Consider the following 25,425-nt stretch of genomic DNA (forward strand, 5'->3'; position numbering starts at 1 on the left):
TCCCAAAGAAAAATATTCTCCAGCAGCCACTCATAAAGAAGCAGAAAATGGCAAAACCACAGCATAGAAGGAAACCTATGTGAAAACACTGGTTGTGTCTTCCTGGATACAGAAAACAAATAGAGCTTTTGAAAGAGCTTGCCAATATATGCCTGCCAAATAAAATATTGTTTTATGAAGTCAGGAAAAAACTAATTTTAAAGGTTATTGTAGGTTATTTGTGGTCACTTCTGGTGTGCATACAGCATGATGTCATCCTGAACTCTTCTCTATTTATATTTCAGTCTTAGAGGTCTTTTGTCTAAGACTTGATCTCAGCTACTAGAGACATTGAAAATACTCTTATTCAATACTCGTAAAAACCTAGACTGAAAAAAATTAGAATAGATGGAAAAAAGACCCAGCCAAGTCTAGGCAAGAAATCATTTAGGCAGATCTATCTTCTGAAATCATACCTACACTGTAGACATCTTCTCAGGACACATTTTTTCTGGAGAGCTTCTCAAATGACTGGAAAGTAGCCACATGTCCCAATGGTTCTGCTGGAAAATTATTGCCCTTTGAGTGGGGGTACATGGGACACTTGCCAGAGACATCTCATCTGAGGAAGGGCAGCAAGGGATTCCTTAGCTCATCCAATTTCTTTCTCCTTCTGAGTGGACCACTGGCTATAATTCACAGATATCTTTCACTTGTTTACATGATCTTCTGCAACAGACTCTCTTTTTCTGTATATCAGAGTTGTTGTTTTTTCTCTTTGTGGGAATTTTTTTGCTTGGAAAACCCCTCTTTGTTGAGGTAGTCCTTGGTGAACTAGGAAATGTCAAATAAATACTGGATGAAGACAGAGTGGAAGGCCAGAGAGATGTTAGCAACTAGAAATGGGGGAAGCTAAGAAGTCTCTTGAGAAAAAAAAAATAAAACATTTGGATATTGGAAAGAGCACATAATTTTACTAAAATGTAGAAGAAAATTCATGTTTATAGTGGATAACTGACACTGTAAAAAGGTTATCAGGAGCTGATATCCTTTGCATTGTCTTTAAATTCACTTATTCATTCAAAGAATGTTTTTAGAGCATAGTGATGTTCCAGGCATATTGTGTTAGAGAACAAATGAAATAAAGCAGTTGTAGTAGAAGATACTGAGTGCACTGGAGAAAAATGAAAAAAGAAAGACATACGTGGAGTGCTATGATGAAGGAATTGTGATTTTTAAGTTTGGTGATTCAGTGACACCACACTAAGAATGTGACATGTGAGCAAAGCATAAAGTTGTGGAAGGGGTAAAACCATCATGCTGTCTTCATTTGGAAAGCATGGTAGACAGGAACAGTAAGTAAAAAGTCCCAAGATAAGGGAACATGTGGTGTATTGGAGGAATAGCATGAAGGTCGATGTTCATGACATATGTGTCTGTGGTTTTATTAACTTCATCTGCACCTGTGTGCAAGTACACCCCGTCCTCTGTATATGCAGGGACTCTAAAGTGCCTGAGACATTTCAAGCAAATACAAAATTCAGGTTTAGGTAAACTGCTCTTTGAAAATCTGCTCTTTAGGTGGGAATGAGAAGTATTAGCCAAGCCAGTGAGGTGAAAGATGATTCTGATGTCTTTGTAATTTTATCATCACAATGTTTATATTGTGCTAATGTTCTACAGTATATTAAGTTCTTCAAACCTATACATAAATTTTATCATGAGATTGACAATGATTTCTTACTGATCCTTTCTTTTTGGTAAAATCTAGTCTGCGAAATGATTTTCTCATCTCTCTGCATAGCTTTGAAGATGATAAGAAACACAAGATTCATTCAGTTGATAGAGCTTTACAGAATATATATTGAATAATACAAAGTAAATATGTATGTAGTGTAATATAGAAATATGTAATTGGTTAGTAAACAAGATATAGGGAAGTCAAAGCTGGGATATGAACCATTCGTTTAATATAATTCCCAACTTCACTGTATGCTTGTTTGCTCACATGGGGATGGTTTTAGAAAAGTATTATTTGGGGTTTCCATGTTCCTGGGTTACTATGTATCGGGAGTGATCTCCTGGAAAGGAAATCGGAGGGAAGACTGAATTAAAATTGACAATAATAAGATAAGAATGGAAATCTCCTTTTTTTCTCTTTTAATAGAAAAGAATAGATTTGACCCCTTGATGAGATTATATACCCTCTTTTATAATGTCTAGAGAGCTGTGTCCTTTTGACAGCATAGTAGCAAACCCCCATAAAAGCGTCAGCTATCTCACTAGGGAACAGGCTTGCAACTTGTCATTCCTGTTTCTATGTGAAGAGAGGAGGAAAAGAAGAGGTTCTGTCCCTAAGATTTTCTTCAGTTACAAAACCTGAAAAATAGTAATAATAGTAAAAAAAGACCAAGGGAATTTTGTGCAAGGTTTACTAGAGACATAGTGGGACTGACTCTTGTGAGTCAGGTTCTCTGCTAGCTGGTCCTGGATCGGTGCAAGGTTCACTGAGTGAACCTCAGTCCTAGAGCATCATCGTCTCTCTTTGGGTGTGTCCAGTTAAGGGGCAGCGCTATTAAGATGGCTGAGCTGCCAACTCTACAGCCTTGAGGATCTTTAAATTCCACTGTGCTCTGTTATAAATTAGCTGGAATGATTCCAGGGACTCTCAGTTGCATCTTTCTCTTCCACCTCTATGATTGATAAGGCAACTCAGCTCACTTATGATGATGTTTATAAAATATTTTACAAACTGCTAAAAAAGTGTCTTGCATTTAGCTCTGGGGTTTATTCAGGTTCTCTTCTTCAGAAAAAGGTAGGTATCATTATACCTCATGATATGGAATAGCATATACTGACAAAGAAGTGAAAATAGTACCAAATGAAAAATATAAGTCTGGGCAGCCATTAGTCCCATGAATGATAAACATTCTGAACGAGAGTCATTTCATTTTGATTTTGTGTTATTTATCATTCATTGTTTAGATGGAAGTGGTTCATTTTAATAGGAAAAAGATCACCTAGTACAGGAGAGCTTATAATGAGAAACAGCGGTTCTCTAACCCACATGTCTATCTTTCCACAGTCCCATTCCAAAGAGGTAGCTCCTTGTAATTTTTTATTTTGTGTTCTGCTACATGTTTATTTTTTTAAATCTGAAACATTCATTTTCCTAAGCTTTATCAGAGTATTTTACAGAATATATTCAGTACCCTCTAAAAGTCCTTTGTGCTCTATTCATGCTTTTTCCCTCCCCCAACCATGGCAACCACTGATCTTTTTTATGTCTCCATAATTTTGTCTTTTCCAGAATGTCGTGTAATTGGAATCATACCACTTGTAACCTTTTCAGATTGACTTCTTTTATTTAGTAATATGTCTTTAAGTTTTCTCCATGTTTTTACATGGCTTGATAGCTCATTGCTCTTTGGTACTGAATAATATGCTCTCATTTGGATGTTCTACAATTTAGGTATCCTTTCACTACTGAGGTACATCTTGGTTGCTTCTATGTTTTGGCAATCTTGAATAAGCTTCTATGCAATATGTGTGTAGGTTTTCGAGTGGATAAAAGTTTTCAACTCCTTTGGATAAATATCAGGGATAGTGGGGCACCTGGGTGGGTAAGTTGGGTGAACATCCAACTTTCAATTTCAGCTCAGGTCATGATCTCAGGGTGGTGAGATGGAGCCCCATGTTGGTCTCTCCACTATGAGTGGAGCCTGATTAGGATTCTCTCTCTTCCACTCCCTCTGCCCCTCCCACCTTGCTCATACTTTCTGTCTCTTATTCTAAAAAAGTAAAAATGAAAAAAAAAAAAAGAAAGAAAATCAGAGACAATGATGGCTTTATTATATGGTAGAAGTATATTTAGTTTAGTAAGAAACTGTCAAATGGTCTTTCAAAGTAACTAAACCATTTTACATTCCCACCAACAATATATGAGAATTCCTGTTGATCCACATCCATATCATCATTTGGTTTTGTGGGAATCCTGACCATTCCATTAGGTGTGCAGCGCTGTCTCTATATTGTTTCAATTTGTATTTTCCTAATGACACATGATGTGGAATATCTCTTTGTATGCTTATTGGGCATCTATACATCTTTATTGATGAGATATCTCTTGAGGTTCTGGCCTATTTTTTAATTGGGTTGCTTGTTTTCTTTTTGAGTTTTAAACTTTCTATTATTTAGTTTTTATTTTTTTAAAGATTCATTTATTGAGAGAGACAGTGTGTGCATGAGTGGAAGGAAGGGCAGAGGGAGAGAAACTTCAGGCAGACTCTTTGCTGAGCTCAGAGCTCAATGCAGGGCTTGATCTCATGATTCATGAGATCATGACCTGAGCGGAAACCAAGGGTCAGGCACTCCTCTATTTTTTTAAATAGCATTTCCTTGTCAGATTTGTCTTTTAGAAATATCTTCTCCCAGTCTGTGGCTTTTCTTCTCATTCTCTTGACATAGAATAAATTGTTGGTTTTTTTTTTAATTATTTCCTTTTAATGAAGCCTAGTTTATCAATTCTTTTTTTCATTTATTGTGCCATTGGTGTTATATCTGAAAAATCATTGCCTATCTAAGGTCATCTAGGTTTTCTTCTATGTTATCTTCTAGGAATCTTATCATTTTCTGTTTTGTATTTAGATACGTGATCCAGTTAATTTTTGTGAAAAACTGTAAGGTCTTTGTCTAGATTCTTTTATTTTTTTTTTGAGCCTGAATGTCCAGTTGTCCAGCACTATTTGTTGAAGAGATTTTCTTTCTTTCTTGTTTTGCCTTTGCTCTTTTGTCAAAGATTAGTTGAGTATATTTGTGTTGATCTATTTCTGGGCCCTGTCGTCTCTTCTATTGATCTATTTATCTATTCTTTTGCCAATAGCACACTGTCTTGAATGCTATAGCTTTATAGTAAGTCTTAAATTGAGTAGTGTCAGTCCTCCAATTTTTTTCTCTTTCAAGATTATGTTGGCTCTACTGGGTCTCTTACCTCTTCATATAAACTTTAGAAGCCATTTATTGATAATCTACAAATTTACTTGCTGAATTTTGATTGGGAATGCATTGAATCTCTGGATCAAGTTGAGAAGAACTGACATCACAACAACATGGAATGTTTTTATCCATGAATATGGGGTAGCTCTCCTTTTGTGTAGTTAGTTTTTATTTCATCCAAGTCCCTTTTTATTTTTTATTTTTTTAAAGCAGGTTCCACACCCAACGTGGGGCTTGACGTCACAACCCTGAGATTAAGAGTCTCATGATCTACCACTTGGAGCCAGGCAGGTACCCCTCATTCATCAGAGCTTTATAGTTTTCCTCATAGGGATGTTGTACATTTTTGGTTAGTTTTGTACCTAAATATTTCATTTTTGGGTACTGATGTGTTTTTAATTTCAGATTCCATTTGTTCATTATTAGTATATATGAAAGTGATTGACTCTTGTACATTAACTTTATATCCTGCAACCTTGTTATAATTGTTCCTTATTTTCAGGAGTTTTTTGTTGTTTCTTTGAGATTTTCTGCATACCTGATTATGTCATCCACAAACAAAATTTTATTTCTTATTTTACAGTCTCTGTACCTCTTACTTCTATACCTTATCTTATCCATTAGCTAGAACTTTCAGGATAATATTGAAAAGTAGCGGTGAGAGAGGACATCCTTGCCTTGCATCTGATCTCAGTGATGAGGCTTTGAGTTTCTCATCATTAATGATATTAGTGGTACGTTTTTATAGATATTACCAATTTAGGGATGCTACACTTTTATTACTAGTTTACTAAGAGTTTTTAACATGAGTGGGTGTTGGATTTTATAACATGCTTTTTTGTATCTATTGATACAATTTTGTGATTTTTCTTTAGTTTATTGAGGTGATGGATTATATTAATTCTTTAATGTTGAGCCAGACTTGCATATCTGAAATTAATTCTACTTGGTGGTGGTATATAATTATTTTTATACATTGTTGAATTTGATTTGCTGATATGCAGGATTTTTGCATCTATATTCATGAGAAATATTTGTCTGTAGTTTTCTTTTAATGTCTTTGCCTGCTTTTGGTATTAGAGTAATGCTGGCCTCATAAAATGAGTTAGGAAGTACTCTTTCAACTTTTACCTTCTGAAAGAGACCATAGAGGATTGGTATAATTTATTCCTTAAATATTTGATAGAATTCACCAGTGAATCCATTAGTGCCTTTTGGTTTTGAGGGTTAATAATTGACTCAATTTTCTGTTTCTTGTGTGAGTTTTGGCAGATTGTGTCTTTAAAGGAAATGGTCCATTTCATCTAGGTTTTCATTTGTTGGCATAGAATTGATGATAGTATTACTTTATCCTTTCAATGTCCAAAGAATCTGTGGTGATGCCTCTTTTTTTTTATTTCTAACAACAGTAATTTGTCTTCTCTCTTTTATTCTTAGTCTGGCCAGAGGTTTATCAAGTTTATTGAGCTTTTCAAAGAACCATCTTTTGATTTGATTGGTTTTTCTTTATTGACTTTTTATTTACAATTTCATTGATTTCTGTTCTAATTCTTACTATTTTTTTCTCCTTTTTACTTTGGACTTAATTTGCTCTTTGTTTTCTAGCTTCTCAAGTTGGAAACTTAGATGATTAATTTTAGATGTTTCTTCTTTTCTAATACATGCATTCAATGCTATAATTTTTATCTAAGCATTGCTTATGCTGTGTTGCACATATTTTGATAAGATGGGTCTTCATTTTTAGTTTTTCTATATATTTTTTTGTGATTTCTCTTGAGATTTCTTCTTTGACCCAAATGTTAGAGGTGTATTGTTTAATCTCCACATATTTTGCGCTTTCCCAGTTATCTTTCTGTGACTGATTTCTAGTTTAATTCCATTGTGGTCTAAGAGCATACACTCTAGGATTTGTATCCTTTTAAATTTACGGTGTGCTTCATGGCCCAGAATGTGGTCCATTTTGGTGGATATTTCTTATGAGCTTGAGAAGAATGTGTATACTGTTGTTGGATGAGTTAGTCTATAGATGTCAACTATATCCAGTTGATTGATACTGCTGTTGAGTTCAACTGTCTTCACTGATTTTCTGCCTGCTGGATCTTTCCCTTTCTGATAGAGGGATGCTACAGTCTCTAGCTGTGACAGTGACTTCATCTATTTTTCTTTGCATTTCTATTAGTTTTTACCTCACATAGTTTAATTCTCTATTTCTGGGTGCATATATGTTAATGATTGTCATATCTGTCTGAAGAATTGATCCCTTAATCATTATGTAATGTCATTCTTTTTTCCTAATAGCTTTCTTTGAAGTGTGCCTGTCTGAAATATAGCTATTCTTCCTTTCTTTGATTAGTGTTACAGTGGTATATTTCTGTCTTTTCATTTAATCTCTATTAATCTTTATATTAAAAGTGGTTTTGTGGTAGACAGAATATATTGGGGTCTTATTTTTTTATGCACTCTGACAATCTTTGTTTTTTAATTGGTGCATTTAGACCATTGACGTTCAAAGTGATTACTGATGTAGTTGGATTAATATCTACTATATCCATTACTGTTTTCTATTTTTTGCCCTTGCTCTTTTTTCCTGTTTTTGTCTAATTCTACTATTTGTTAATTCTCCTGGTTCTCCTTCATGGTGTTTGATTTCCTACATATTTGGGCACTTTTAAGTTCATATTTATTAGATGTTTATCTGGCATTTTTTTAAGTCTTTGGTTTAGGATTAATGTCCCTCAGAAAGGATGAAATTTTTTTTTGACCAGTGGCTAAACTTACTAGGACTACTTCAAAAAAACCTAGGACTACTACAAAATAAATTCATGGTTTAAAATTCTTCACATATTCCAGACAGCATCCCACTGGTTTGTAAAACTCATTGAGAACCTTTTTGTGTTTATAAATTGTTAAGAAAGTTAACTATTTTCCTCTGCCAGCACCAAGTTTCAAGACACTTTTTTTTTCTTTTACTAATTCTCATAAAAGGTGTAGTTGATGATGAGAGATGGAGGTGAGAGGTGAGGGTAAGAACCTCAGAGATTATAGAAGACAGAGTACACCTGTATACTAACCAAGAATATAGCACCGTGTCCTCTCCAATTTATGTAGGAAAATCATCTATAAGTGTGTCCATGTTGGCTTGGCTCCAGGGTTTATTCATGTTTCCCATGATCTATCAAACTATGAAAACAGGAGCTCAAGATTACCTGGGTTTGGCAAATATCTTCCAAGTAAAAACATTTTTCTTTTGCTTAATTTCTGTCACTTTATTTTTAGCCTCAAATAATCCTTACTTTTTTATAGAATACCCACAAATTAACTGATGCTATGTACATTGCATTTTTAGTTATTTTTAGAGCAGGTTATATTAGGGTATGTAGGCTGACCAACTGCCAGAAAGAGAATTTACCTCATCTGCTTTTTGTTATTTTGGTAAATTTTCTCATATATTACTCATTCTCCTTCCATTTCTTTGACTGTTATGAGTATATTCTTTATTTTTGTTTCTGTTATTATTGCTGTCATTTTAAGTGGTTGTAATAGGAAAAGAAAGCAAATATGTGAGCTTAGTCAAATTCAGTAAGTTACTAAAAACCAAATTTTAATTACTTTGAAAATGTTAATTTTCAAAATAGAAGGCAGTAAGAAATTGTTAAAAATTAGTATGAATATTCTTTTTCATTATTTTGAAATGGATTTTTAAAGTGGATTAATGAAAAAGTATTTTGAATTGGACTGAATATATGAAAATTTATAATTCTTATGCTAATATGATTAGATATTTTTAAATAGTTATATACTCAATTTCTTCTTTCAGTAAATTTAAAAATATTTTTGAACATGAAACAATTACCAAGTACCAGATAAAAATATTCACAAAAATTACATTAGTTTTTCAAGAATGAAAATTTTTTCTTTGAAATGTTTTTAAAGAATAATAATATTCTTCTATTTTAGAATATTAGGCATATTTTAAATTTTATTTGAGGCTACTTGTATTACTGTAAATTTTAAAAATGCATTAAGTCATAATATCTGAATATAATATAGAACTTTTTATTTTGCTGTTGTTTTAAAAGTACTGGCACGGCAGGAATTTCTGGCCTCTGATCAGGACACATATATTAACATTTCATGGAGAAAGGGAAATTTGTATCATATTTAGGATATGCCAAATAATAAAATAAATATACACTAGATAAGAATATTTCTCTGTGGTTTGGCCCACACAGACACATTCCCTGGCCAGTTGACAACTACTCTCTTGGGAAGTGAAAACATCAAAAAACTTGTATATGTGTATATTTGGTATTATCTACGCTAGAGTAGGCTTGGCTGTAGCTGTAGCAATAGCAGCTGTCAGATTGGTAGTCTTCTAGGAGATAAGACTAGATGGAATAATTAGAAAGTACTTATTTTGGACTGATATAAATCTGAGTTTTGCAAACACTTGCACAGATTCTATATTTAGGGTACCATAATCCCTGTCAGTTCCATGGATCCCCGATAGTTAAATTTTGCATTATTTGTCAAGTAGACATGTATTATATTAGAGAAACAAGGAAGAAATACATCTGCAACAAAGTATTCCTTTGTTAAATTACTGCTACAATAACTCTGATCTGACTCCAGACTAAAATTCAGTAGACTTGATTCTTACTGGTGAAATTTAAAGGTATTTCAAATTATTAAAAACCTTGAAAATCCAGTTGGCTGATATTTGAGCATCTATTATCATCTGTTCCAGTTGTGGGCTATCTTAATGACTAGAATAAATTTCCTGTGGAAAATATTTCTAAACCAGCTGATAGCAGTAAAGATCTATTAACAGAAATAAATGTTGCTGTTCATTCAATTTGTTGTTTTTCAAGATAAGAACTCAAAGCTAGAATTTTTGTCGTGAAAGTTTGAGGATCCTGTCACAAGTTTCTTTTCCCTGGAAGGGCATTGTAAGATCAGTACAGTATCTTGCCAAGGATTTCTTGGTTATTTCTCATAGAAGCAGTTAGAATATTTCGTGAATTATAGAAAGTAATTTGTAACATACTACATTCATTATTACTTTATGATTATTTGCATCAGTTGCAGGCTATCATGATTAGCTTCCTAACAATAAATTTAGGTGAGCTGTTTGGAAATGTGGTATCATTGTATGACCATGCTAAAGCACTGATCATCTTATAGAATAATATAATTCTTTATTACATTTTGTACAGATGAACATTAGCTGTTGCTGTCTATCTCGACCATGAAATTTTGGTTGACTTTATTTGCTCATGAAATTATAGCCTAAGTAAATTCAATTTAAGATATGGAACAGAAAAGATAAAGTTCTACCACTATAAAATTTATTAGCTTGAGAATTTGCCTGGGTGATCTCAGCTTTAGGTCTTAATCTCAGAGTTGTGAGTTCATGTACACTTAAAAATTATATTAGCATGAAACAGTATGTCTTTTGATTTTTGTCTAAGCTAATGTTCAAAATAATCTTTGTATTTTAGAAAGCAAAGTATTATAGCACATTACAATTAATAAAATCTTAAAAATTAATGGATTTAAGTTTAAGAATGATCTACATTTTTCTCTATATTATAGCAAGCTCAAGGTTACCCTTCTAATAATGTCGGTTTATTTATTTATTTGTTTATTTGAGATAGTGTGTGTAAGCAGGGAATGGGTGCAGAGGGAGAAAGAGAATCTTAAGCAGGCTCCACACACACAGTAGGGGCTTGATTTTACAACCCTGAAATCATGACCTGAGTGGAAATCAAGAGTCTGATACTTAACCGACAGAGCCACCCAGATACCGCTACTCTTATTTATTTTATCCCTCATCCTTTAAGAGCAGAAGAAAGTTTGAGTTGAGTTAAACCTAAGATATAGTGGATCATATTTAATCTTAGATATGCCCATGGGAATGTTTTGTTTTAAATTTTCTCATAAAATCCTATATGTCTGGCGGCCTGGGTGGTCCAGCAGTTTAGCTCTGCCTTCAGCCCAGGGCCTGATCCTAGAGGCCTGGGATCGAGTCCCATGTCGGGCTCCCTGCATCAAGCCTGCTTCTCCCTCTGCCTGTGTGTCTGCCCTCCCCGCCCCCGTGTCTCTCATGAATAAGTAAATAAAATATTTTAAAAAATAAAAAAAATCCTATATGTCCATTGTTGTAGCACTTACTATGTTTAATTTTAACTTTTATTTTCCACCACCTGTAGGCTTCATGATCACAAGACTATACTTATCTGGTTCACATTATATCCCCGGTATTTATCACAATGTCTCTCAGAATAAGTTCTCAATAAATATTCACTGAGCAGATAATTAATTTATTACTTCTTGATTTAAGAAAAGTTTAGTATTTTTTTCTTTAATGTATAAATTTGGAATTATTCTTTCCCACAAATATGGCTAAAAGAAACAAAAAAAATCAAGGGAAAATACAGGTATACATTATTCTTAAACTTGCAGCTACTTATACTCTCACCTACAAAGTTTATTTTTATTTCTTTGGGCTCTGGGTGTGCTTACTCAATCTTATTTTTGTAGTTGAACTAGGCTGATTCTCCTGGCTATGGATGGAGCTAAAATTCAGTAGGAATTGGAAGAACAGAAAACTGGATTTTTGCCACCAATCTTCATCCTTCGCTAACCCTGTAGACCATTTTCCAAGACTGTGGCAATATAGGTCTCCTTAGAAACAACTGATGAGACAGAGGAGCAAAGAATACAAGCCAAATGTCCTGTAAATCTAGAAGCAAAAGCCCTCTGATCCAAACAGACAGTGTTATGATATCTTGTACCGACTTTATAAAATTCCCTACGGTAAACACATAATTCAGGCAAAGGATACCTCTGAAAACAGTTGTCATTTGCTCAGCTTTTAAGAATGACACTGTGTTAGATTTGCAATGAATAGCATAGAATATTGTAGTTTTGGTAAATGACCTAATTGTCGAGAGTAATATAATGTAAATTGCTTATTTCAAACAGATATTTGTCTTACCTTAGTATCTTCTTAAACTTTTGCCAACAATAATAATTGAATTTGAAGACATGTCTAACTGGGAGAGAATTCTCTCTCTCATGAGTCACTTTAATCACCTTCCTGTTGTTGGAGCAAAAATACCCGTTTCAAAAGTGAGAGTGAAAGTGAAGTACAACACAGTGAATGATGAACTGGAGTATAAAGCTGAAGACTGGATTCTAATCTTGGCTCTGTCACTTAGTATATATGTGATCCTGGCTGAGCTCTAAATACCCATTTTGGTCCTCAATTTCCAAATTTGTATTTATGATTCTTCCTACCTGACCTACCTCATCAGAATTAAGATAATGAATATGAAATCTCGTTTTTCTCTAAGGTGCCATACAAATTTAAATATTATGCTGATGTATCAAGGTTCAGTTTCAAAGAACCCAAGAAACTTGTCATGTAGAAGCATTTTAGAAGGATAACGACAATGAAAATAAAAAGAAGAGAATGATGGTTGGAAGGGAGGAAGAAAGCACTTAGAATAGTAGTAGAATCAGAAGTCCTAAACTGAAAATCTTCAAATAGAGAACGTTAAGGATGAGAATGGTAGAAACACTTTAGATTTCTTTGGCCAAGAATTATACTGAAGTTCTTAAATGAAGTCTGATATCTCTTAAGATTGTCAATCGGGGACTGACAGGTCTGGAACATCCTATCCTAAAAGGTTTTTATGGCTGACTTTTCTAGGATGGTAATCAATTGAAGATATTTTTTTCTTGGGTCTCTGGCATAATTTTGCTAACTTTAGTTATAGCCAGGAAGAGAAACCAAACCAGCTGAAGCATCTCAGATACTTGCTCATCATGGGCAACTTGTTTTTTCACTTGAAGGATGATACCCTCAACAAAACAATACCAGATATTGAATTGAACTGACTCCTTAAGTGAAATAATACAATTTTTAAGCAAAATTGCTGAAAAAAGCATAGGTTTTTAATAAGGTCTTTCAACTCAGCATGGAGAAATTCCTTAAAATGTCATATTGTTGCTGTTTTTTAAAAGAGGCATTTTGATGATGTGCCTTTTAACTTTATGATGTTATAGATGATATAAAATTAATCTTAGGCAATATTGTAGCCCCAATTTAGGAGTTCAGATGATAGTCTCCCTTTTCCCTCTATTTAATTTGTCTTTGAGTGGAGAAAGGGAATAGGAATTATTAAAAGCAACGAGTGGCTCCCATTTATTCTGTTATCTCTAAGACTATGAAAAACAGGGATCCCTGGGTGGCGCAGCGGTTTAGCGCCTGCCTTTGGCCCAGGGCGCGATCCTGGAGACCCGGGATCGAATCCCACGTGGGGCTCCCAGTGCACGGAGCCTGCTTCTCCCTCTGCCTGTGTCTCTGCCTCTCTCTCTCTGTGTGTGTGACTATCATAAATAAATAAAAATTAAAAAAAATTATTTTAAAAAAAGACTATGAAAAACACAAACTTTCCTGGTAGGTCCCCAGTTAAGTGGTTCTGTGGCATGTCTTAAAGTGTTTTCCATATTAAAGCTACCTATACTCTCAGAATTATGCCCTAGACAATTTTTGTGTTCCAAAGGAATAGCTAATATACCTAGGGAATTAAAGGTCCCTCAGGTGCTTCCTTTTTTAATTTCCACTTTTTCCACTCCTCTGCTAGTGAAGCTATTTAGAGAAGTCTCAGTGAATCACTGCTAACCATTTCCAGACTTCATTTATTGTAGCAATCCACAAAATTTAAAACTCTCAAGCTCTTAATCAAGCTCTCAAACTCACATCAAAGAGTCAGGTCTTATCCATTTTGTGGCTATAGGAAAATTACTTTTCTACTTAACGCAAAAATTAAAATGAGTAAATTTTTTTTTTTAATTTCTGAAGTAGTTGCCTGATAAAATAAGAATAGATCACAAGATAGAAAAAAATATTTATTATGGCTTTTTAAGAATTATGTTTCCTAAAATGTACATTAATATCTTCATGGTCAAATATTTATTTCAGTTCCCAAAATGAGGAATGTTAATGTATTAATCTGCATTGTAAAATATGACAAAGTTGGAGTAAGCTACCTAGAGACTTCTAAACTAAAGGTGTATCCACTGCATGGATAAGTTTTTGTATCAGTTAAGAATTGCATTTGGCTGCCAGTGACAGACTGCAATAGAGTAATTTATTTATTTATTTTTTTTTTATTTTTTATTTATTTATTTTTTGCAATAGAGTAATTTAAATATATATCATTTTATTGTCAATCAATATAAAGTATGGAGACTGGCAGTTACTGATATCTGTTAGGTAACACGGAGTGTCAGGAAATCTTGGATGAATTTCTAAGCCATCCACTCCTGGTCCCCAAATGGCTGCTAGACCTCAAAACTTTACAACTAGGATTTGGAAAGAAAAGAAAGAAGAGGGAAGTGTAAAGGAGCACCTGCCAGCTTAATAAAACTTTTCCAAAAGTCTCATCCAATGCTTTATTACACCTTGCTTATGTGATCTATTTACACTTTATTGACCATCCTCTGAGCAAATGAGACTCAGAAATGTATTTTTAGTTGCGTCCATTGCCTACTCCTATCCTTTCATACAAATGACAGAGTAATAACATGGATACTATTATGCTGGTAGCAAAGAGTTACTGCTAGTTACATGTTACATTTCAGAGCCCTCTTAGACTCTTTTTCTGAGTTAATCATACAAAGCAAAAGAAAAGAGACAAAACTTCATCCATAGACTACCTTTGTTAAAGCAACCTGAGTTTCATCCCCCATTATTGATGGAGCAGAGCAGTAATTAGACTCAACTCTCCTTGGTGTCGGTGGTAGAGCAGTGTGGACAGGGTTGCACTGGGAAACTCTCGTAAAGGACAGACCCTTGGGATTCAACATTTGAAATTTTCATTGTGACCTTGAAGATCTATCACATATACTATGTCATATCAATTTTAGCCTCTTCACACCAAGAGGTATAAAGTTTTCTTACACCAAGAGGTACATTAGTTTTCTAGGCCTGCCATGACAAAGTGCCACATACTAGGTGACTTAACCAATATAAATGTATTTTCTCAAAGTTCTGGAGGCTAGAAATCCAAGATATTGACAGGTTGGTTGTGAGAGACAATTTGTTCCATGCCTCTCTTCTGGTAGTTTTCTGGCAATCTGGTTTTTCTTGGATTGTAGATGCATCACCTGGATCTCAGACTTTATCTCTACATGGTGTTCTGTGTTTATCTTCATGTCATATTTGTCTCTATCCAAATTTCCTCTTTTTATGAGGACATTGGGTTAAGGCCCTAATGACTTCTCCTTAACTTGACTACATCTGCAAAAACCCTATTTTCAAATAAGATTGCATTCTGAGGTACTAGAGATTGTGATATGAACATGTCTTTTGAAAGGACATAATTCAACCCATTACAGACTTATGCAAATTAATTAGAAAATGAACCCGTGGCATCCACATTAAGACATTTTTTCTCTTCCTCCATTTTATCAGGAAATTTTAGACTGTAGGAGTATTTAAGATTTTTTTTTTTTTTTTTTTTTTTTTAGTTTATGGTACTTTTTTAAACTTTGGATTTATTTTTATTTATTTTAACTTAATTTTAATTCCACTACAATTAACATACAATGTTAAATTAGTTTCAGGTGTACAATATTCTATATATTCAACAATTCTATATATTAGTGCTCATCAAGAGAAATATACTCATGGTGCACCTGGGTGTCTCTGTTAGCTAAGTATCTGCCTTCGGCTCTGGTGATGATCTCAGGGTCCTAGGATCAAGCCCTGCTTCAGGTTCCCTGCTCAGTGGGGAGTCTGCTTGTCCCTTACCCTCTGCCCCTCCCCTGCTCTTGCTCTTTCCCTTTCTCTCCCTCTCAAATACATAAAATCTTTTTTTTTTTTTTTTTTAAAGATAGGGGCTCCGGGTGGCTCAGCAGTTGAGCGTCTGCCTTTGGCCCAGGACGTGATCTCAGAGTTCTGGGATCATGTCCCACATCAGGCTTCCTGCATGGAGCCTGCTTCTCCCTCTGCCTGTGTCTCTGCTTCTCTCTCTTGTGTCTCTCATGAATAGATAAATAAAATCTTTAAAAATAAAATAAAATAAATATAATCTTAATAGAGGTATTTAAGAATTGCTAAGGCCCTACTCAAGACCCACTGAAACCAATACGCTAAATCAGTAATATAGTTTCAGGAAAAGAGACACCACCTAATTAACATAGTAGTTTCTTCATTTTGTCATAGTCTTAAGGAAAATGAAATTCTTATCCAGAGGGATGAATTGTGTCCACCAAAAAGATAGGTTCAAGTTCTAAACTCTGACACCTGTGATTATGAGCTTATTTGGAAATAGGGTCTTTGCAATATCATCAAGTTATGAGGGGAGTCATAATGGAGAGTGAATGCTCATCCAATGACTGATATCCTTATAAGAAGGGGGAAATTTGGGCAGCCCGGGTGGCTCAGTGGTTTAGTGCCACCTTCGGCCCAGGGCCTGATCCTGGAGACCTGGGATCGAGTCCCACCTCCGGCTTCCTGCATGGAGCCTACTTCTCCCTCTGCCTGTGTCTCTGCCTCTCTTTCTCTCTCTCTCTCTCTCTCTCTCATGAATAAATAAATAAAATATTTTTAAAAAAAAGAAGAGGGAAATTTGGATACAGAGACACACAGAGAGAAGACCATGTGAAGACAAGTAGAGATGGGAATGATGCATCTATGAACCAAAAATGCCAAGGATTGCCAGCAATCACCAGAAGCTACAAGAGAAGCATGGAACAGATTCTCCCTCAGAGAATCCAGACAGCTTGCCAAGCCTTTTGGATGTGATTTTGGACTTTTGGCTTTCAGAACTATGAAAGAATAAATTTGTTTCAAGCCACCCAGCTTGTGATAATTTGTTATGGCAGCCCTAGGAAATTAATATATCTAGCATATCCAATTTTGATAGCAAATGACCTGTCTAAAGATAAGTTCCAACTGCCACCCCTTATCCAATTTTACCCAATCTCTTCCTTCCTTAGTGAGTAAAATAAACTTCATTACAATATATCCTCAAAGTTGTTCATACTATTGCTTATTATCTACATGAACTTGTTTTCTTTGTTCACAAATTTATATGTATATATACTTATAAATATTATAAATATAAAATTCCAATCTATGAAAATTGAGTATTTTGGATTGAGATAATATATTTCATAATATCCTTTTAAAATTAATGATTTTTGTTTATAGTTGATGGATTTTCATTCTAGGGCAAGGGTTTCAGGAGCAAAAGAAAATTAATAAATGAAACATAGTCTTTACTATGATTCTGATTGTCAGAGTGTAAGTAAAGAAAGTGTTTCCAGCAAGGATAAGTAAGTGGATATGTTGGTTTCCTGGGATATAATATACTAGTTCTCCCTTATCCACAGTTTTGTCTTCTGCATTTTCAGTTATCCAAGGTCAACTGCATTCCAGAAGTGCATGATTCTCCTCCTGAGCATACATAGCCTGACAAACATAACTTAGTGCTACGGTCACAGTGCCTGTTATTCACCTCACTTGTCTCATCACATAGGCATTTTCTTACATCATCACAAGAAGGGTAAGAACAGTACAAGATATTTGGAGATGGAGCCCATTTGCATAACTTTTATTAGAGTCTGTTGTTACAATTGTATTTTATGTTGTTAATCTCTTACTCTGCCTAATTTACAAATTAAATTTATCATTGTATGTATGTCTAGAAAAAGGCAATATGTATGGGGTTTGATAGTGTCCATGGTTTCAGGTATCTGCTGGGAGTCTTGGGATGTATTCCCCATGGATAAGGGGTAGACACCTGTAATGTATTATTGGAAACAAGTATAGTTATGTAAAGAGGGATAGGAAGCATGTAAATTTTGGGGGGAAAGCAAAGAAGTGCAGAACAGGAAATGAGGGAAAAGTGAATTGTGGGAAAAAAGCTGTTGGGAACAGTAAAGGGAGAAATACTTGAGTGTATTTTTTTCCATCATTCTTGCTCTCTGATACTTTATTACTAGTCTTCACCTCTATTCATCAGATTTTTGTGGAATTTTTCAGATTAGTTCTTTAGACTTTCATTTTTAATTGATAATTTATCATTAAAATATAATTGTTATTCCCCAACTATCCTTCAAGTGTTTGTTCAAATATCATTTTGTCAGATGGTATCCTGACTACCCTGATTCTGTCACCAGACAGTTCTTGTACTTTGGAGCTTCCTGCTCCTGCTCCACCTGTTTGTCTTTTCATTGCACTTTTAGCAAGATTTGTAATTTACTTATTTATTATCTTTGTTTTAGCCTGCTTTTGCCATCCCCCAGATCATTAGTTTCTTGAACTCAGACACCCTAGTCACTGATAAATTCCATGAATCTAAGGCAGTCCCTGGCACACCATGGGTTCTCAGTAGTTGTTTATTTTTTTAAAGAATATTTTATTCAAAATTAATCATCTGTTGTGGCACTTTCAGGACTTCTTTTGTAATCATTCATCTTGTATTTTTATACACATTTGTGATAGTTGCATATTGGACAAGGAGTTTGGTGGCTTATATGTTCTCATTTTATTATTTGACCTGGAATTATGTACATTTAAAGGGGAGTTGTTGTTGCCTGACCTATTGTTTGCCTCCTGAAATAGGTCTATAACATAGTGTAGTAAGAAGTAACACATCTCAATAAAACACATCTGCTTTACTGTTGTCTCCAACTCCTGGTCTCTTCAAACTTTTAAAACTGTCATAGATTACTGGAAACACGACTGCATTTGAAATTAGTTCAATAAAACAGTAGTTGCAGATGCTCCATTAAGGGTTTAAAAACAAAATTGTCAGCCAAAGAAAATGGCTTGTAAATGTCTGGCCATCACTCCAGTGCTGCAGAAGTAAGTTTTCTGGCAATGAGGGAAGTGGGGCTCCCTGCTTGCTGACACATAAATGACTAAATTGGAGAGATTTCTTAGTCTGTCTGCTAACCAGTGGTGTGGATATGTAACTGGATGCTGGCATCACAGTGCAGTTGTAGGTAAAAATCCAGAAGGTGATGAAAGACAATCTACGGTAATAGAATTGGAAGAACTCGGGGGATTGGATTAACCAGGTACAGTCTTGCTGCTCACTCTTTCTCAGTTGTATAAGCGTTGTTCTACAATCTAGAAACTATAGGGCGATGCTTTCCAATTTAATTGATGGCTTAGTCTGGTATAAGTGATTCCACATGGTGGTTGACAAATGGCTCTTGGGTTAACCCCCTCCTCTTTTTAAGAAATAGACAAATAAATCCAGCACAACTTTCTCTTTTCTCACTAGAACTATCAGTTGTACATCAATTTACCTGTTTTAGATGAAATCTAAAATATTTCACAAACTGATAAGACCTCTTGTTCTTGGTTTTGAGGGAAACTGGAATATCATAAACAGAATTTTCTTATATTCTCAGTCATTGAGTTGATGGATGGTTGAAGGAAAAGCAGCATCCTGGGTTTTTCAGAGGCATGTCTATGCTTAGGTCAGATTATATGGTGACTTGCAGTGTTACTATACTAGTATCCCTTTACACAAGAAAAATTTCTTTTAAATAACAATATCAATTTGGGGTTGCTCAGGGATTTAATAGAAAGGTTAGGAATATGGCAGTTGTAATATATACTCAAAAGGTCAAAAATTCTCAGCTAGAGGCTAGTTCAATATGCTCATTCATCACATTCCATTTTTGCTCATGTGAAACAAAGACATAGAAGTAAATGTAAGTTAAAGCACTGAACTGCACAACCAGGCTTAAAAAAAAGTACCAAATCTCAATCTACTACTGTCAATTCACAGGATTAATCTTGACGTCTTTGTTCAATGGGTATTTATGATTGTGTTGTTCCCAAAATTCACAGGCAGAAATAAGCTGAATGACAAACAGTGTTGATATCCTTCGTGTATATGACACATTTCACCTAAAAATTGTCATGTACTACATTACCCAGTTAATAATTTTATATACAATCTTGATTAAAATATTTTGAACTTACCAAGAATTAGACAAAGATGACTTAGCAGTAAAAAAGTTAAAGATTTCTTTTACCTTTTGGGTAAGCTAAATTGGAGAGATGACTTTTACCATATTCTTAGGGTAATGCACAGGCTAGGATTATAGGCTGTGATCTTCAGATGAGGACAGCTGATGCTCATATGTAACACTGAAGCCAAGTGGTGAGATGATACAGTGCAACCAAGGTACTTCTATGAGTGAGTAGGTTTTAGACTTTGTGACTTGCTTTTTCAATGCTGGAGGAGACACCACACATTCTTGGAAGTTGAGTCCAAACCAGAACTCCACTAGATGTCCTGCCCTGCCTCAGTGTGGTCCTGGGTGACACTTTAGCTTGAAGAAATTCTGGGAAATTTGGTATGGCTACTTCCAGTTTAAGGGCTACTTCTGGGTGGTCCTTCCCAGTTAAAAGAGATTAATTCTGAGGTCATAATGAGAGATTCAGAGAAGTCCAAGAATCTGGGCCTGGACAGGATCCAGTATATTAAGAATGACGATTACTCCTGAGCATCTTGGTATATAATTTGGAAGGACTAGAGTAGTTCTATGATGTCTCTATGTTGGGATCACATCAAACATACATCAACAACTCTGCTCCCAACCTTAGCATGTTGCAAGGCCAAATTCAAGGCACCAAGGTTTCAGGCTGAGCAATAACTGTGTTGTGCCATAGCATGTGGTCAGAACTTTCTAGAAATTGCCTTATGGCTAGGACAACACAAAGAAATTTGCTTTAATATACTTAAGTCCAATGAATTCTCAAAATAATGTCAACTCTTAATTATATATACATTAATAAGAGGAATTGAGGAGTGGATAATATAAAAATTATTTTTATTTTACTATAGAAAATACTATAGCGCAGTGGAAAGGGCATGTGCTTTGGAGATAGCCGACCCTGGCTTTTATTGCTCACTCTGCCATATCAGTCTCTGACAGAAACTGGCTGATACTTGAGACATTATCATCCCAAGATATAGTATATACAGAAAATGTCAAGAAATACTCAAAAAGTGTTCAGACATATTTGTATGTATTGATCTTTTGAGAAAAGTAACAATATTTCAAAGGTAAAAGAGTATAATAGAAAAACTATGGGGTTTGGGGCCAGGAAGTTTTGGGTTGACCCAGAGTGACTAAGAATAATTTTTTACCTGCAACCTGAAACAGGGGTCTTCACGTATAAATGAGATCAATATTAGGTACCTTGTGTAATAGTTACAAGGACTAGATGTTAAGTACCTAGCAGGATATCTGACACATTTTAGGTGTTAAATCAGTGGTAGCTTATATTTCTTTCATTTTCCACTTTATAGCCTTGCATAGCTACTTGGGGCCTCTGCTGACAATAAAATATTGAGCATATGAAGTGTGGTATTCACCATTTTGACAATTTTTTTTTTTTAGCATCAAGAAAGCAAATGGAAGCTTTGTATTTTGGGCATGGAATCCACAACATACATGTTCAAGGCAAGAATCAGGAAACAGAAGATCCTAAGAAGCTCCCCTATCTCTTGTGACACAGTCAATATAGAATGCAGTGGAAGTTCTTGGTTCTTACAACTCCTGTGGACTGAGTCCTCAGAAGAGGTCTGAGAGTAGGCAATCTTTTTGCTGGTACCTTGATAAGAATTTGATCATCTTCCAGCTGCCTCTTTCCTGATCCAAGAGCCCAAACCAATAAGCTTTTCACTATTCAGGAGCTCGACACCATGGGAAGTAACTCCCAAGGTTGTACCTGAGTTTCAGTTAGCAGCACAAGTGATAATACGGCCTCAGGGGACAAGCAGGCAAAGAGTAGAGCTTCTGGAGAAGAAGGAACTGTTTAAATTAACACAATGAGAATAATAAGGACATCTCAAGACATTCACAATGCAGTGTCTGTGTGCACATATACATACTTTTGCTTTGGTTTAGTTTGGTTTGTTTTTTTTACATACTTTTTTCCCTTGAATTACAACATGATTTTAAATTAAAAATCAAGTGAAGTGAGGGCAAGTATTAAGTTTTATTAAGATATGAAAATCAAGTAGAAGAAACATCTTAAAGCATAGAACAAACATAAGTAGATGAAAACATGAAAAAAAAATAAAAGACTTCAGGGGAAATGGGGGCAATCAATGATGAAGGGTTTTCCTAGGAAAACTAGATGACATCTTGTTTCCACATCTCAGTAGAAAAATCTGTGCTTGGGCTGTGTGTATAATTCCAGACTCATATCCTTCATTTGACAGTAATTCTTCATTTGACTGACACTCAACTTGAATGGGTAGCAATCATTCCAAACGTTAACAGGTCCCAAACTGAACTTCTGATCCTCCCCTCGCCCAATTTTACTTGTGTAGCCTTCTACACGTTTGTTAATGGAAACTCCATGCATCAAGTTGCTCAAATGAAAAATCTTTGGTTGCCTTTGACTCCTCTATTTTTTTCACACCTAATATCCACTTGATCAACACATTTTGTCAGCTGTATCTATGATATATTTATTCATACCTAAGAAATCTACTGGTGGCATTGTGATGAGAATCATCATCTGTTGCTCAGACTATTTCATTAGTCTACCAACAAATCTCTTTCCCTCTTTCTAACACCCAGAGCAATCCTCTTAAAAAATAAATTAGATTGTGTCACTCTACCAACAAACCCGTCAACAGCGCCCCACCTCACAAAGAACCAAAGTGCTGGCTATGACCTATAGGTTTCTGCCTATCCCCACCTTCTTACCCTGCCTGTAACTTAGTGGCCACACCTTATTAACACTCTTTAGTCACTCTGTTTTAATCTCATTGGTCTTCTTGTTTCTTAAACATGTCAGGTTTTCTCCCTCCTGGAACTTTCTTCCATTGGATATCAACATGTTTTGCACCCTTCCCTCCATTAGCCTATTTAAAATTGCAGACCTCCTTTGCTTTGTGTGTCTCCATAACAATTATCAGAATCTAACATAATATCTATTTTACATATTTACCTTGCTTGCTTCATATCTATCATTCCTACCTTACTCCCGAAAGTAAAACTTCATTATTACAGGAATTTATTGTCTGATTTGTTCACTGTTTCAGCCTCATGAATGACAATAGAACCTATTTTGTCGTGTTGGTTGAAGTTTACTGATTGTGGTAGTAGTCAATGTCTGATAGATCATTTCTGCAGTGTTGTTCTGGAAGTTAGTCCTGCAGGTGCACTTGAAGGCTGCTCTGCTGCCGTGTCAAATTTGGAAAGTGCTAACAGTTGTCCTCACTCTTTTTACTAAATCCATTTTCTTTTTTTTTTTTTAAGATTTTATTTATTTATTCATGAGACACACACACAAACACACACACACACAGAGAGAGAGAGAGAGAGAGAGAGAGAGAGAGAAAGAGAAGCAGAGACACAGGCAGAAGGAGAAGCAGGCTCCATGCAGGAAGCCAGATTTGAGACTTGATTCTGGGTCTCCAGGATCAGGCCCTGGACCAAAGGTGGTGCTAAACCGCTGAGCCACCCAGGCTGCCCCTAAATCCATTTTCTATTCCTTCTTTCCTCTTTTACCCACAGAAGGCCCTAATTGGGGGATTGAGTTTTGATCACTGAATGAGAACAGATCTTCTGATTGAGTTCCATTTGGAGACTCAAGGTAATAGGAGACTTTCTTATTATTCATAAGAGACCAGTGTTTTACAAAAACAAACTAGAAGTATCACGTAAAAAACTTGCTATAAAATTGTAATTATTTGGACTTTAGAGATCATCTTTTTGATAACTATTGAACCATCCTGAAAGTCAAGTGAGATTTGAGAAGCAAGTCTGATTAAGACAAAAGAAAGGAGCAAAATACGCCAGAATGGTAATGAAATATGAAACATCACTTGAGGTGTGATTAAAATAGTAATAAAATAATAAAGCATTTCTACAGACAATTTTGTGGCAGCAAATCTCAAAACCTTAGAGACAACAAAGATGCCTCTGTAACATAATTTAAATTTCTAAAATGATCTCAAGGGAAAGTAAAAAACTTAAGCCAATAATCATAAAAGTGATTGAAGAATTTAAAGCTTTGCCATTAATAAAAGCTCCTGACACCACAGATTTTCACAATGAGTCTACCAAATCCTTGAAAAAAAAAAGATAATCCCCATGTTACTTAACCTAGTATAATCCACTGAAAAAAATATTTAATATAAATCCTCATGAAGTTAGCATAAAAAACAAAACTTGTAGCTTATCTTATATATAAAATGCAAAAATCTTTATGAGATGTTCTTAATATCTAGAAACCTTCCAGTATGTCAGTCTATAAAAAAAAATCACAGCCTTGGGATAATATCAATACATCCTGAAAAATGTATATAAATTAAGTAGGAATAAAAGTAAACTACAAAACATGACAGAATAATTTCTCTCAAACCAAGACTATCTTTCTAAATTATAAAACTCTCATTGCAATTAATATAAAAAATGAGATGGAAATTTCTACTGCTATCATTGTTTTCGAATAGTAAGTTAAAAAAATTGAAGTCTGTATAAATCATGGAAAATAGGATTCTTTTTTCTAATGACAATATTGTATGCCTAGAAATCTCAAGATCCTAATTAAAAGCAAAATCAAGGAAAAATTTGACTAAGAGAATTTGTTAAGATAGAAACAAGGTAAATATATAAAGATCAATAGCTCTTATCTATATTATCTGTAGGCAAATGACAATACAAATTGAATATTTACAATAAATAATATTCTTACAGATAATTTAAAGAGGAAAACATCAGGTCTATATAAAATTGTATATGAATCTTATCAAAGCACATAAAACAATATTTGAACAATGGAAAAATGTGATCTGAGTTGGAAGGAATTAATACAGTAAAAATGCCAAGTCTTTTAATTATTCTATAAATTTGAGCTACTTCTAAATAGAACTTCATCAAGGTTGATTTTAGAACTGAATACAATGACATAAAAGTTTGTTTGGAGGAATATATGTCTGCAAAAGGCCAAGAAAAGTTTCATATAGAAGAATGAGAATCTGGGAAACTTGCTTTACACATTATTAATGAGACTATAAAGTCACTATAATCAAATCAATATGATATTAGCCATATGGAGCCATAAAAATAGAGAATCTAGAAAATAGATATCTGTATATGAAAATTTTATATATGGCACATTCAGTGGGAAAATACTTATTCTATAAATGGGGCTACCAATTAACTCTTTAACCCAGAAGGAAACTAAGTTGGGCCCATTCTCACTCTATGTGCCGATCAATACTATAGCCACTAGACACAAGTGCTATTTAAAATAGATTAATTAAAACTAAATTTAAAAATTGTGTTCCTCAGCTACATTAGTCATATTTTAAAGTGCAGCTAATGTCTACTTTATCGGGCACTGCGCATTACAGAAGATTTCTATCTTTGTAAAATGTT

General features: G+C 34.7%; 1 protein-coding gene across 1 annotated transcript in view; it reads left to right on the forward strand.

The window, feature by feature from the left end:
* Positions 1-23,461, forward strand: part of CRPPA (CDP-L-ribitol pyrophosphorylase A) — a 340,908-nt gene extending 317,447 nt beyond the window's left edge. The window contains exon 10 of the mRNA XM_077856701.1: positions 23,363-23,461. Within this exon, the coding sequence (XP_077712827.1) occupies positions 23,363-23,446 (84 nt within the window). The 3' untranslated portion in view covers positions 23,447-23,461. The remainder of the gene's footprint in view (positions 1-23,362) is intronic.
* Positions 23,462-25,425: the final 1,964 nt, after the last annotated feature.

Source organism: Canis aureus, chromosome 18 (assembly GCF_053574225.1).
Source record: "Canis aureus isolate CA01 chromosome 18, VMU_Caureus_v.1.0, whole genome shotgun sequence".
NCBI lineage: Eukaryota > Metazoa > Chordata > Mammalia > Carnivora > Canidae > Canis > Canis aureus.